The 15343-nt window shown below is 57.0% G+C and overlaps 1 protein-coding gene across 1 annotated transcript in view; it reads right to left on the bottom strand.

Annotated features, from left to right (window-relative positions):
* TMEM132D (transmembrane protein 132D) overlaps positions 1-15343 on the bottom strand; it is a 408020-nt gene that overhangs the window by 74637 nt on the left and 318040 nt on the right. The window contains exon 4 of the mRNA XM_075534423.1: positions 15150-15333. Coding sequence (XP_075390538.1) covers positions 15150-15333 — 184 coding nt within the window. The remainder of the gene's footprint in view (positions 1-15149; positions 15334-15343) is intronic.

Raw genomic sequence — 15343 nt, 5'->3', positions numbered from 1 at the left:
ATGACCACAACCTTCCTGGTTCAGAACCACACGGGGCTGTCTGTGTTCCTGTAGAGGCTTCTCAGAGGGGGGTGGGTGGGTGCGGTGGTGGTGGGAGAATCTGCCGCCTGGCCTTTTCCTGTGTTCAGAGGGTGACTGCATGGCTTGGTGGCTCGCTGGACTACTGACTGAGATGATGGAGGAAGAAAGGCCTGGTGATCTTGCTGTTGGGTGCCATGAACTGGGCTCCAACTTGCAGCCACGAAACACTGCTGGGTCCTTACAGCACCCTCACCATGTCTGTCACCTCTGAGCCCCTTGCTGCAGCCACAAATGCCACGCTGGCCGGGGGCAATGGGAGCCGTGGAGCCCAGCACGTTTCTCCACCTCCCAGAGTCTCCCTGTCTATCTGTCTCCTGGAGGGTCTTTCTCTTTCTCACCGACACTCTGCCAAGCATGATGCCCTTCTCCTGGGGAGGGTCTCTGCCGACCACATGCCCAACCTGCAGGAAAGAAACTCGCCATACCCGCGTCTCCGGAGTCCTCTGGCCGTACTTCTTCCAGGGCAGGTTTGTTTGCTCTTCTGGCTGTGGTGTTTGGCCCAGTGACTCCGTGTATTCCTTACATCCTCGGCAATCCTCTGCTCAGAGACTCCTTCAATGCTGCATCAAGGCTTGATTTTTCCCCTTCTCCTTCTGTTCTTCCAGCGTGAGATGTGCCGAGCGTGTCTTTGCTCTTGTTTTTCTAACTCCTGGTCGTCCACATCCAGAGAACCGGCCCCAGAAACCCCCCACAGGGTAAGGCTCTGCTCTCCCACATGCTGGGGCGCTGTGAGTCAGGGGACACTCAGAGCAACTTGCCTTTCTCATGCATTGGTGAGCGCTCTAGGCAAACCACTACAATCAGGGACTCAGAGTCTGACGCTTTCAAAAACGGGTCTGGTAGAGGCAGCAGCCAGTTCACCAGGCCGCCTCCTCTTTCTCAGCAGCAGGAGTCTGCCAGGGTTGCATGGGCGGGGCGGCTGTTTGCACTTTTGTATGCTTTGTGTGCACTCGTGGCGGATGTGATGTTGACCAGGGGTCTTGGGAGTGGTGAGTCAAGGCTGTGAGCTGTGGAGCTCGGCCATCCACGTGTGAGTTTTGATACATCCCTCAGCCCCCCAGAGCCTCCGTTTCAGTGTCATTGAGTGGGGGGGGGGCAATGTCAGAACCAAGGAGCACAGTCGTGGTGCGTTGATGAGGTGGGGCTGACTCTGAAGGGGGGGGGGCTGTATGAGCCCCCCGGGGGCTCTGTGGGTGGAAGGAAAAGATCTGGCTGTCGGCATGTAACGATGTGCAGCCCTGGGGGCTACTCTGCCCAGTCCTCTAGAGGCCACCATGAGCCAGGAGGGACAGCAGGAACATGACCACGGTCTGTCCGTGCCAAGCCCGGTCTGGATGAGCACTCCATCTGGACCCATCCTATTATTAGTATAAATAAATATTAATTTGGGTCAACTTGTAGATGCAAAGCAGAGGGGAGGTGCGCAGAGCGGGGGGGGGGATCCTAATTAGAGCTGTTAGCTGGCACTCGTTATAATTTCCCTGTGATGCCTTCTCAGAAAAGACCTTCTGCAAATAACCATCCGGTCTCCAAGCCCAGCCGCTCACCCACCAGCCAGCTGCCAGGGAACGAGTGGAGGCCCTGCGAGGGTGTCCTGCTCTCTCCGAGGATGCTCTCGCAGGGATTCGCAGGAGAGGGGACACGGGTGTCACGTCCGCAGTACTAACAAGGCCCGGGAGTGCATCACGCCTCAGCGCCGGAGCCAAACGCACATCCAGGCGTTGGGCGGCCTCTGTCTGCGCAGGCAGCGTGGTGCCGCAGCAGCGTGGGTGGAGAGAGCCCGTCTGAGCCCACAGCCAGTCTGTGCAATGGAGTCCAGCCAGCCCGGAGGGCAGAACGAACGGCTGTGGATCTCTGAGGCAGGAGACAGTCTCTGCTTTCTCCGGAGGGGCGGCTCCCAGGTTCATACTGCCCAGGCACCGGTGAGCAGGCTGGTGCTTAACCTGCGGGGCCACCAGAGCTCCTTCTATGAACTTCCACCACCAAACGTGGCCCACTCCTTGGGCGTGGCTTTCAACTCACCGCCACCTGGCTGGTCCGGTGGCTTCCCATCTTTACTGGAGCAGACGAACTTGACTTTGTCCCCTGGAGTGGGGTTGGATTCGATCTGCCCGCCTTGTGGTTAGCAACCCAATGCTTGGCCCACTGTGCCACCATGGGTCAGGGTCACTTGGCAGAGAAGCCACCAGTCCAAGGGGGCTGCGGCCAGTGCTGGTTCCACGCTCTGTGCTCTTGCTAGCAAGTCACCACAGCCTGAGCCACACACCCCCTGCGTGCCTCTGCAGGGCGAAGCAACCTGCCTGCATGGGCTGCCATGGCTTAATAGCTGGCGGAGGGCACTGTTCCCACAGAAGTCCAGGGTGCCCACTGCCTCGGGGTCCCCTTATCTGTTTGGGCCATTCCAGGGTGAGGATAAGATAACAGGCGGCAGTGTTATCCATCAAGTGTTTGTGTCAGCCAGGGTTGACTAGTGACACAAGTCCAGGGACACTCACCTATGTGTGAGAGAGAGCTTTATATCAAGAAGCAGTTATGTATCAAGCAAACATCTCTGCCCAGTCCAGATCAAGTTCGACGACACTAGTCCACCAGTCCCTCTTCTGACTCATGCAGCCACGTGCAATGATGCAGAATGCAGGAAGACCACAGCTCCACGGGTGCAAATTCCCGTGGATCCAATGGCAGTGGCCACATGACAGGTCCTGCAGCATCCAGGGTTAGGCAGCAGGGAGGTGAAGGCAGAGAGAAAGTAGGGGTGGTGGGGGGAGGTTCCCAGGACCCCCCTTATGAGAAGGCCAGGCCCACAGGAGGCACCATCAGGCTGTGACCTGATCGACAGGATAATCCCCAACCCCACACTTTCACGTATTTGCAAGCTGACTTGATGTAATGACCACAGTGTTCCAGGGCCAAGGTGCCACTTTGAGGACCCAGCCGGGGTCCTTCCATCGCCTCAGATGCACTTGACAGCAGGGCTGTGGGTAGGGAAGACGCAGGCAGGATCGCTGCGTCTGCGCTACGGTGCTGCTCAGAGACATCGAAAGAGCCATGGGCCTCCAGGGGAATAAAAACATCCGTCTTGGAAGAAGTCACGGCTGGAATGCCCCCTCGGAGTGAGGATGGCAAGGCTTGGTCTCCTGACTCGTCCTTCGGGCAGGCTGTCAGCAGAGCTCACAGACACAGGCGGACAAAGGAGAACATGGGGCCTGTTTCTGAACAACAACCGAACATAATCAGCCAGAGCAAACCCCGCAGGGCAGTGGGACCCTGTCTGAGACGGGGCTGGCAACCCCCTGCCCTCCAGGTGCATCTGACATGAAGGGACCAGAGAGGGCAGAGCACAACTGGACCTTAGGGTTCCCAAGACTGTAAACCTCTAAGGAGCAGACAGCCTCCCCTTTCTCCTGAAGAGCAGCTGGTGGGTTTGAACTACTGCCCTTGCGGTTATGCTCAAAAGGCTAACTTTTCCCATCCCCCGTGCTCCTTCCTGAGGTTGGAAGGCATGCAAGATGAGGAGGAAAGGGAACAGAAAGGAGGGAGCCCTCAAGGAGATGGCCGGACCTGGGGCAGCCATGGTGACCTCCCGAGACATCAACTGTGTCGGGGGCGCAGGAGCAGGCAGCTCCTCCCTGTGTTGGACACGCTCTGTGAGGAGCTGGGACCCACTCCATGCCAGGTTGACCACGCTCACTTCCTCGTCTCTCAGTTCCACTGGAGGCAAACCCCACTGGGGTCCGGAGGCAAACCCCACTGGGGTCCGGAGCCGCATATGTTTTCTGTCCCACACCCCACACCGTCCAGCAGTTACCGGCACAACATAAGGGGGAAACTAAGCCCCAATGCTTCTTGAGGAGGGAGCATGAGCCAGTTATGGTGCATTGCATCCATGAACTCCCAACAATCCCAAAGGGCCCATTCATGAAAGAACTCTGTTACATTTCCTGGACGGGTGGACAGACACACACACACACACACACACACACACACACACACACACACACACACACACACACACACACACACCCGTCTCAGCTCAACCTCCAGAAACACTGGTAGGGATTGCTTACTCTCTCAGTGGTTCACTGCCTTGGAGATCTAGAGCCAAATCTAAATCTCAAACCAAACTCCCCACCATGGGGCTGATGCCAACTCACAGCGACCCTGCAGGACAGGGTAGAGCTGCCCCGGAGGTTTCCAAGTGCCCACTCTCTATGGGAGCAGAGAGGCCCACCTTTCTCTCACGCAGAAGGCACAGCCTTGCTAGCTGAAAGTGTGGAGGGCGTGACGCACGTACTCGGGGAGACAATGAAGACCGTTTCTGTCCTAAGTCACAGCTGGGCTGGTCTCCCCCTATTCTGAGTGTCGATGGCTGGTTTTAAGTACTGATGCTCACTCTGGATGTTAAAGGGGGCTCCGTTGGGGGAAGAGGCACCAAAAGTAGACCAAAGGAGATGGTTATTTATGGGGTGGTGGGGTGCGGGTGTCCTGGGACTGTGGTGTCATGGAGATGATGGAGAGCAGAGTTAGGAACCAGAACTGAGGGTGACCACAGGGAGAAGGATCAGCACCATGGACAGCTCACAGGCTTCCTTGGAGTGGAGGGAGTTGTAACTACTGACAGGGGAGAAATCCAGGGGAGCTAATGAAGGTATCGGGATTTTAGAATGTGGTAGGCATGGGGCACCTGGAATATCAAACAGGCAAGTAGAACAATGACCTACGATGACATCATGGATGACGGGGAGAGGTGACATCCCCAGAGGGTCATTGCTGCTGCGTGGTGCTGTGTCCCACAGGGAAGGGGTCGTTGACTGGCCCAGCAGTGGGTGTCTGGGTCTGAATGAGACAGCGTCTCCCACTTATTCCTTCGGCAATGCATTCACCTGCACACAGAGCTCATCCACCTTGCACGTGCCAATGATTGTTGTGGACGCCAAAACAGAGGCGTGAACTGCACAGACTGGCCTGTGGTCTCCCTGCACTCGGCATCACTGCGTGTGGCTGCGTGAGTCTGAAGAGGACTTGTGCACCAGTATCGGACTGGCGGACTTGAGTTGGACCGGGCTGGGAGGTTTTCTTGATGCACCGTCCCTTCTGGGTGTGTGGCTCTCTCCACAGAGACACGTGTCACGCACGGTGGGGTCGATGATGTGAAATCACAAGGGAAGGAGGAGAGAAGACTTGGCTGAAGCAAAGGGGGATTCTGAAGGTTGTCCCCCAGAGCCCTCCTGCATCAGTGGGGCAGGGAGGCGAGGGAAGGCTGGACAAAGAGCTCACAGAGGAGCTGCCAAGGAGGCTGGAAGCAGGCTGAGCTGTGCAATGGCCCAGACACCATGGGATGCCATGGGGTGCTGTCCTCAGCCTTGTGGTGTTCCAGAGTCCAGCGATTGAGTCTGGTGAGGAAACAGATAGTCAGAGAACCGCAGTTCTCCGTGACTGAATCCAGTAGGAATCCACACGTTTGGGCACTGGTTCAGGATCTGAAAGTCTTCCCGCAGGCTGGGAAATGGTCGGATGTGGGCCTGTGTGGTCAGATGTATGAAATGGAAATGAGACTCACTGCCATGGAGTCGATGCCCACTCAGACCCACCTACACATGTCCACATATGTACGCATATATACTACACGTACACACCCATATACATATATGCACACAATACATACACTTATGCACAGATGCACATACACATATGTGCACGCACATACAGACACATGTACACACATGCATGCACAGGATCTCTAAGCATGTAGCCCCCACATGAGTGCCCAGGAGGGGAGCCATGGCCAAGCCATGAAGCCAGGCCATGCGTGGAGCAGAGCATGCCCCAGTGCTGCCATCATGTCCCCACTTGCACCTGGCTGAGGACGCACAAAGGAAGCCACGCCATGCTGGCCACGTGACTGGATTCTCAACACCTCCGTGAGACCAGAGAGGGGTTCTGGCATGCTAATTAGCTGACACAGGAGGGAGCAGCTGAGACCGAGGCAGGGACTGGGACTCCTTGCCAACCCTGAGGGGATGCCAGCCCACTGGGGCCAGCAGAGACGGTTCCGGCCATGCTCCTGGGTCTTCTTACCAAGCCCTGGGCTGGCTGGCAACTGCAGGGGCACTGTCTGTGCTGACCTTGCAGGCTGCCGGGCAGATTACTCACACCACCCTTCTCCACGCCAGGGCCCATCGCACCCACGACACTTCCCAGGTGTCCATGAAGGGCTGGGCTACACGCTGGGCACTAGCTGGTTTCTCAGAGGTAGGTGGACTGCCTGGTCTTCACTCTGTGGCACGGCAGGTGGACTTGGGCCTGGAACTCCCACCCCTGGGAGCCCACCTCTGTCTCTCCAGGTGATCACCCATGCCGGCCACAGCCACACGGCAGGGGCAGGGGCCCTGCAGTGCTCAAGGCTTACAGGCCTGGCTGGCAGCAGACACAGTCAGCACAGGGGGAGGCAAACCCAAGTGGCCTTAGGAGAGAGGCCTAGTTGCTTCTGAGAACACCCACAGGGCACAGGCACTCTGGCATATGAGGGTCACCACATGTCGGAGAGGACCTGAAGGGGGCCCATGTGCGTGTGTGTGTGCATGTGCGTGTGTGATGGCGGTTCAGGAAGCAGGTTCAGGAGAGAAGAAAGTTGGAGGATGCACCCCCAGGAAAATGGGTCCTCACTAAGATAATTACAACCTCCCCCGCCCCAACCCCCACCACCCCACCCGAGGCAGCAGCGGCACATTTCCATAGATCAGAAGGACAGCCAGTCACTGACTGGTAGAAAGAAAGAATTTCTTTCTCTCTCTCTCTCTCTCTCTCTCTCTCTCTCTCTCTCTCTCTCTCTCTCTCTCTCTCACACACACACACACACACTCACATGCACAAACACCATCCACAAGTATATGCCTGAACAAGAAAGCAAAGAGAGAGAGAGAGAGAGAGAGAGAGAGAGAGAGAGAGAGAGAGAGAGAGAGCCCTTCAAGGCCACAGACTTCAGAGGGAAAATGCAAATACTGGAAGAAAACGCTCCTTTGGAGAATTGGCTTTGAGCACAAATGCATCATCTCTGCACCTCATCCCAGAGCTCGCCAGGAGGTGAAACCACGCATCGTGGATGGAAGAGGGAAGCAGGGGCTGGGTACTTCACACAAACCACAGGGCCTTCACAGAGCCACTGCTGCCTCTCCCAGCATGGCTTCCCCAGGAGGGCAGGCGCCTGCTTGGGAAGCTCTGGTAGTGCAAGGGCCACGTGCGTGGCCACTAATCGGAAAAGTCGGTGGGAGAAGAGACCTGGTGGCCACTCTCGGGAAGACGCCCCCAAACCCAAACTCACCACCATTGACCCAGTCGGTGGGACTGCCCCTGTGGGCTTCTGAGACTGTAAGCCTTCGCAGGGTCAGAGAGCCTCATCTTTTTCCAATGAAGCGGCTGGTGGGTTTGAACTGCTGACCTTAAAATGAGCTGCCTAGTGCTTAACACAAAGTGCATCAGGGCTTCCTACTGCAGAGATGACAGGCCCCACACCCAGAGGGAAAGTTCTACTCTGTCAGACAGGCCACCGGGAAGCGGAACTGACGCAGGGCACTGAGAGCCAAACAGTCTTTTCGAAAGAGGCTCTTCGTGGGCAGCAGAATACCCAGAGCTTTCCCACGGACAGAAACAAACTGACCACACCTCCGTCTTTCCCCTCGGAGGCCATTACAGCAAGAGGAAGAGTGCGTTTATGGAGAAGATGGATGTATTTGGCAACATGAAGATTAAACCAAGGAGCACAAACTTCTGCCGACCAAAGAATAACCCACAGCAGCCCGGAGCTTCAGGGTGATTATGACAGGTAACAGCCCCTAGCATGGGGCAGACCTGCCCTCCCCCCGAAGTTTCCCAGGCTGCCTTCCTTCTGGAAACTGCCTGCCAGCCCCTTTCACACACGGAGCGGCTCCTGGGTTCGGACTGCTGACCTCTTGGGAAGTGATTAATGTGCTGCACCACCAGGAATCCTTTTGGAAGAACCCCGCCCGCAGAGCTGGAAGGCAGGCCAGAAACTGGGAGGGCTGTTTGTGCTCCTCAATCCAAAGGTTCCCGTGGCTAACCAGAAAGTCACAACAAATCCGCAAGTGAAAGTTCGATTCTCAGTGGGACAGGGAGGCGGGCGGGCCGGGCGCAAACACTTAAGGAGGCAAAGAAAGGCGAATGAAGGCAGCACAGAGAGGGAGACGGCCTCCCCTGGATACACTACCCATTTAAAACAATCTTCGTACTCCATGCTAGTGACGTGGTGAGGAAATGGGGCATAATTAGACGCAGCAGGTGGGATGGTGAACTGGAAATTGGTTAAACATTCCGGAGTGCTATTTGGCAATCAGTGTCAAGAGACACGACAATGCACGGAGCCCTCCCTGATTCAGAAATTTTATTCTGAACTTTTATCCTGAGGGATGGGGCCAGTGCAGTGCAGAGGGTTGGGGTGTATGAACCCCAGCCAGAGGCGATCCATCGCAGTCAACCCCTGACGCATTTGCATCTGTCTCGGGGTATTAGGAAGGTGCGTGAGGGTGTCTGGGGGTCTGAAGGTGAGGGTCATATTTGGTTCTGTCTGTCCTCCACACCTATGTCCACAGCCTCAGAGAGTCCTTCCAGGATGCCGCCAAGCCTGCCCTAAGTCCAGCTGCTATCCAGTCCATGTGACTCATAGCGCCCCTGAGAGTCAGGGTGGAACAGCACTCCCCGGGGTGAACTCTGGTGGTTTCTCAGCAGGGACGCACCAGGCCTTCCCTCCCAAGTGCCCGCCCACCGAGCTTTCAGTTAACAGCGAGTGTGCTAACTGCTGGCACTGCCCATAAGCAAATGATCTCCTGCAAACTCCCTGCCACCGAGTCAGTTCTGACTCACAGCGGCCCTGGGGGCCAGGGCAGAACTGCCCCCTGCGGGTTTCTGAGACTGTAACTCTTTATAGCAGCCGACAGCCTCGTCTTTCTCTCTCGGAGCAGCTGGTGGTTTTGAACTGCTGACTTTGCAAGTAGCGGCCCAAACAACCAACGTGAAACCACTAGGGCAGGAGGGCCCCTGTCCCTCCCCGCCCGGGGCGTGGCCTTTCACCAAATCCGTCCCCTCTGCTGCCCTGGATGAGAAAGGACGGCCTTTCTCATCGGGGACATCTGCTGGTCAGCACAGTCTCAGATACGGCAAGCATCCCCCCTCCCCAATCCCCACCTCCCTCCGCTGCGGCCATTCCTTCCTTTTCCTGCTGCACTATGTTCTCGGCTGGGCATGCGGCCACCCAGAATACACAGCCTGCCTTGCAGCTGGGTGTGACCCCTGGCCGGAGCCCACGGCCGACGGGACGGCAGCAGAGAGGATGGGCTCTGTGAGAGGCCTCGCCCTGGGTGGGGAGGGACACACTTCCCTCGGCCCCACTCCCTACGACACTCGATGGATGAAACGTGGGCAGGACTCGTCCCTGTCCAGGTGTGGCTCACGCAGGAGAACCTGAGCCGCGGAATCACGAGAGAGAAGGCAAGGCGGGGAGAGCGGCAGGGACATGGAGAGGGAGAGAGGCTGAGCCCGGGGAAGGCGGGGCGGCAAGGCAGTCCGTGGGGTCCGGTGCTGACACTGTACCTCGATGAGACAGAGGGGCGAGGGACCTGTCTGCAGGTGAGAAAGGAACGGCATCACTACGTTCGTCATGCTGCTGTTCTACTGCCCGTGTTGAAGAGTGCAGTGTCCCTCTTCCCCGAGATTCTTCTCCTGGAGTGCTAGCTCCCCTTTTGCCACTAGGCGGGGAGCAGATGGAAAAGTGGCCAGTGTGTCCTGCCAACGGCGGGGAATGTGAGCAACCCCCAGACCCGAGGCAGCCTGGCTCTCACGGGCTTTCAGGGAAGCTTGGGTTGAGCCCGTGAGTGCTTCCAGTGGTGATCACTGGACATGTGACCAGAAGTGACCAGTCCCTGGAAAAGACCTCCTGGTCAGTCAAGCGGAGAGCCAGCAGAGAGCGAAAAGAGAGAAACCACGGGCCAGGGAGACACTCTGTGGCTTGGGTGGCTGCAACGATGGTGTCGGACATATCAGTGGTGAGGATGGCGCAGGGCTGGGCAGTGCTCTGCTGCTTGCTGTACGTGGGTTTTGCGGTGAGGTGGAACGGGCTTGATGGCACCCAACAACAACAATGGCAACAACAACCTCAGCAACAATGGCTTCCCACTGTTAGAAGAACTGGCAAGTAAGAGCCTGTGAAGAGCAGCGAGCATTGTCTGACACCGAGCTGGGAGCTGAGGCCCTCACAGCTGAGGGAGAGTAGCCTCCCCAGAGCAGAGGTGACCTGGAGGGACACAGAGGGAGCAAAGCTTTGGGGACCTTCCTTTGATGCCAGGCACAACTCACCAAGGGAAGAAACAGAGGCAAACATGCAAACATTCATTAGTACCCAGAATGTGGAATGTCTGAAGCACACATGCAGGATAGTTGGAAGTTGTGCAGAATTAAGTAGGATGCGTACAGGGCGATATTCCAGGCCTCGGTGAGCCAACTGGACCAGGATTGGCCGTGTGACACCAGCAGTCATGTGGCTTCCTATGGCGGGAACAACTTATTGAAGAAGTATAGCCTCCCACTCATTGTGAACAGGAACATTCCAGTATTGATCCGGGGGCACAATGCTGTCAGTGATAGGTTAGTACCAATATGCCTTCAATGAAGGCCAGTAAATGCGACTGTTATACAAATGTACACAACACCCACCGATGCAGAAAATAGAGATAATTTCCCCGACTCCCTCCGTCTGCGATCGATCAGCCATGCAATCCAGATGAGCGGATAGCAGCGGGAGAACGCACACACGGAAACAAGGAAGAACCAGCCATTGGGAAACATGGCCTTGGGGGTCAAAGCTGGAGGCCACACGACAGAGCTTTGGAAGACCAAGACCTTCTTCACCGCACACACCCACCGAGTCGGTTCCAGTGCGACCCCATGTGTGACCACGACCCCGACCCCATGTGCGATCGGGACAGCACCCCCAGTCCTGCACCATCTCCACCAGGGCTGCCGAGTTGGAGCCTGTGGCTGCCGCCAGGATGTCAGGGCATCCTGTTGAGCGCCATCTACTTGAGCAAGCGTGATGCCCTCTTCCAGGGACTGGCAACCCTCCCGATGATGATGACTTGTCTCAGTACCTCCCATGAAGTCTTGCCGTGCTCACCGTGAAGGCGCATGCTGGCTGTGCTCCTCCGGACAGATCTGCTCGCTCTCCTGCAATGAAGGGAGCACCCAGTGTCCTTCGCTCATGCCATCATCCAGGGGCATCTGTTCTTTGCCAGTCTTCCTTCTCCTCTGTCTGGCTCTCAGGTGCACACGAGGAGATTGAGCACGCCCTGGATCAGCTCACCTACGCCCTAGTGGTCCTTACAGAGTCTGGTGTCAACTTGAGACTATGAAGAGGAAGGGGTGGGGCTAGCCTGGCAGTCAGGTCACAGTTTGAAGACCTCATCTGCAGGTGCAATGAAGATAAATAACTCACTGGAGGCCAGGCCCTCTCTCCCTGCTTCTTCTTCCTGCGGACAAGCCACATGGAGCGACATTGATGGAGCCAGAGTCCTGCAGCTGGAGGAGCCACGTGGAGACCCACGCCAGCGCTGCGATGTTCCACCAACACTGGATCCACAAGACTTTCCCCCCACTGACCTGTGATCTTCCTGCATTCGGTGTCATTGCATGGCTGCGTGAGTCTAAAGAGGAATTTATGGACTAGTATTAACATATGCCGTAATATTGGACTCATGGACTTGATCTGGATTGGGCTGGGATGTTTTCTTAATGTACAATTGCTCTTTGATGCACAGTTCTCTCTTCCACATACCAGTGTCTCTGGTCAACCCGGACTACACCCTTGACCTTCAACACTCCGGAGGGGTCTTTTGCAGTTGACGTTTCCGGGTAGAATGTCCTCGATCCTTGGACCACTGCTTCTGAGAGTGGTGATGGTGGAGCTGAGCCAAACGAGATCCTTGACAACTTCAACCATTTCTTCCATTTATCATAATTCCTCCTCATTTGTGTGATCAGACCCATAGGTTATCGCCAATTGGATTTAGCTGGATATATCATGGTGGATGAATTTCTTCCCTCCTTGCATGGAGCTGGGGGATTTCTCTATCAGATCCTTTGTAAGGTCTCTTGCCTCAAGTACACAGCGCATGGACATGATGGCTGGCAGTCCAGCAGCTATCCTGGACCACAAGGCCACCTCAGGGAGAGAAGCCACGAATCTCGACTTCTGAAGGAAAGAGCCAATTGGCAACCAGGATCTCCCATGCGGTGGGGACGGCACCAGCCCTGGGAGTTCTTTTCACCTGGCAGACGAAGCATGCCCACGTTTAGTCCACCCTACTGGGGTGCGTTGCTTTGAGCTGATGCAATTCCCAAGCAGTGTCAGGGTCAGCAGGGGCTTATCCGAGATGCCAGCTCTGGGCGTACACAGCCTCACACCCTCACATGTCGCTCAGCAAGAGCATGCAATGGAAGGTGAGGAAGTGTCCGTGGCCAGAGAGTTGGGGTTCTTGTGGCTTGTGAAGGTGGCTTGAAGGGACTCAGAGGATGCAAGTGAGTGAGGCTGACCCGGGCCACAGCGTTTTCCAGCGCCTCGTAAGCACGCCAAAGCTGCCCATGCACAGGAAACACCGGTGGACAACCCGTGCACGTTGGAGTGAACGGTGGTGGCAAAGAACGTTCCACGAACACAGACCACCAAAAGGACACGCTGGAAGGATGGCCGTCTGGGGGGTCCTTAGAAGCGAGTTTGACGAGCCTTCCTCTCACCGCCCCGGGGCACGTCGTCAGGACAGACCCATGTTATTTGGAGAGGTCGGTCCCTGAGAAAGGGCATCGCATAGGTAACGAGGAGCCTGCGTGACCAAGCAGACCCTCGACAAGATGAGCTGACCCAGTGGCTGCCACACAGGCCCACTTGTCACTGCGAGGGCAGCGCGGGGCACGGGGTGCTCTTTCCAAGGGTGTCCTTCTAAAGGGTTCGTTCTCTTTGTACATTGGGCTGCTTTGAGTTGGAACCAACTCGATGACACCTAGCTTTCAGGGTGCTACTGAGTGCAGGCAGCAAAGGGGACCCCCGGCTGGGTGTGCACAGCCCGGGACACCGCTTGGAGGCTGGAGCTGAGAGCTCACCAGATCAGACTTGCTGATGAGCAGGGGATTCCAATAATCACTTCTCTAATTGGAAGTGGGACCACAAACGGTCTCGGAGCAGTCACGCACCATCACAAACGGAGGCGGGTGTCAGGGGCCCACTGCCTGCCATCTGAAGAAAGGACCAGCCGGACCCCGCTCACACCCCTGACCCCCAGCCTCGGAGAGACCGAGGGGACAGCCTGATCATCAACTTCCTGTCACTAGGCAACTGTCGGCGCTGCCTTCCTGTAGAGATTGATTCCCCATGTCTTCTCGGCACTACAGAATAACCCTCATCGTGTTTGCTAACAGAAGGCGGGCGGGGGGGGGGGCGGGGGGGGCCAGGCATCCACCGATAGGTCAACCCATCCTTCACTGGCGACAGGAAAAGCAATTTTGTGGCAGGAGGAGGCTCCGCTGATTGTCTGCAAACAGACATTCCCACGCATTTGCATGACGGAAAGGGGCACGTCCATCTGAAGCGATTTCTGGAAGATTCCTGGGAGAAGGCAGAGCTACACACCAGGGTCTAGGCGGCAGGGCGAGGTTAGGTCAGGGGTGGCCCGTCCTCCTGTGGACAATGGGAACCAAGGGCCCAGCCTTCGAGGGGCAGAAACCACCTCTGTCCCCAAGTTGCAGGACCCTCACAGGCCTTGTCATCCTGGGGGCTAAGCACACGGGGAGGGGGAGCTTTCATGGGACGGGGTGGCTCTGCTAGGTGGTGCTTTGCTGTATCTACTTATTTAAAAGCAATGGGGGCCCCACATGTAGAAGCCGACTTTAGAAGCATGTTCTGCAGACTCTTCATTAAGCCCTGATTGGTCCAAAGATGAGACCGAACCACTGGGGTGAAGTAGGTGACCAGGAGGGGTCGGCCAAGGGCTAACGCTGGACAGGGGAAGGCAGAGGCAACCATCGCCATGTCAGGATGGGCGATTCGCCAGCGCCCTGGGCTGGCTGCAGGGTCCCTGGTGGGTGGTGGTTATGTGTGGAATTTCAGATCCACATAGTCTGCAGTTCGAAACCAGCGGCATCTCTGGGGAAGAAAGACTGGGCTTTCTACTGTGAACGGTTACAGTCTTGGAAACCCACAGGGGGTCGTGGTGAGTCAGTGCGCTCTCTGCATGTGGCTTGGCTTGCCTAGACTGGGCAGGGGCAGGGCACCTTCCCCACCTGGCTTCCCCCATCCACACCATCTCTCTGGCCCCGGGGCATCTCCTTGTGCTGGAGACCCTGGTCTCATGTCGTTTTCAGTGCATGATACAAACAAACACATCACGTCATCAGCCTGTCTTCCTGATCATGGCAGAAACCCATCCCCGAAACCAGAAGAAGGAAGTGGTTCCCGGCTTCCACTGCTGACCCGCTCAGCAGGAGTCTGCGATGGCAGAAAGGGCACGCTCAATCCCAACCATGGCAGGGCCTGCCCGCTGGCTGACGGGTCTGAGTAGGGGTCCCGGAGACGCACTGCAGGACTGGAAATGAACTCAGTCCTTCCCGTGGCTCAACTGTCAGTCCAGGAGTGGGGGTGGATAATCTCCTGAGCACAGCCACCAGCCAAGACCAGAAGGACGGCGTTTGCTGGGGGAGGGGCTCGGTGGGCAGGAGCAAAGGTCAAGGGGACACAGGACACACAGGGAGGGGGAGGAGCAAGTGCTGGTGGCACCCTGTGGGGACGGCTATCCACGTCACCACACAGACTCGTGGGATCGTTGGGGGAGACCAGAGAGCCCTGCCGACTTTCACTCCCACTCCAGTGACACCACAGCATCAGCACCCACAGGCTGGGCGCTCCCCAAGAACACTCCTGGGACATTATTTGGGTATGTGTCTCTTCCACACTGGCCGTGGCCGGCACACTCCCTCCCACGTCCCTTCAGCCCCGGGAGCGGGGGCCTGCTTACCATGGCCAGTGGGGTCACCGCGATGATGTCCTTCAGGCTCACGTAGATCTTGGACACCCCCAGGTCAGAGGTGAACCCGCCCGGGTACTCCACCTGCCAGGTGACCAGCTGTGTGGCTGGAGGGTCTCCGGGCTCTGAGACCTCCACGTCCACCTGCATGATCTCGTAGGAGACGGCATCCGCACTGGAGGGAG

This window comes from Tenrec ecaudatus, chromosome 16 (genome assembly GCF_050624435.1).
Source record: "Tenrec ecaudatus isolate mTenEca1 chromosome 16, mTenEca1.hap1, whole genome shotgun sequence".
NCBI lineage: Eukaryota > Metazoa > Chordata > Mammalia > Afrosoricida > Tenrecidae > Tenrec > Tenrec ecaudatus.
The sequence above is the reverse complement of the archived record's forward strand: the minus strand, read 5'-3'. Positions and strand labels throughout refer to the sequence as shown.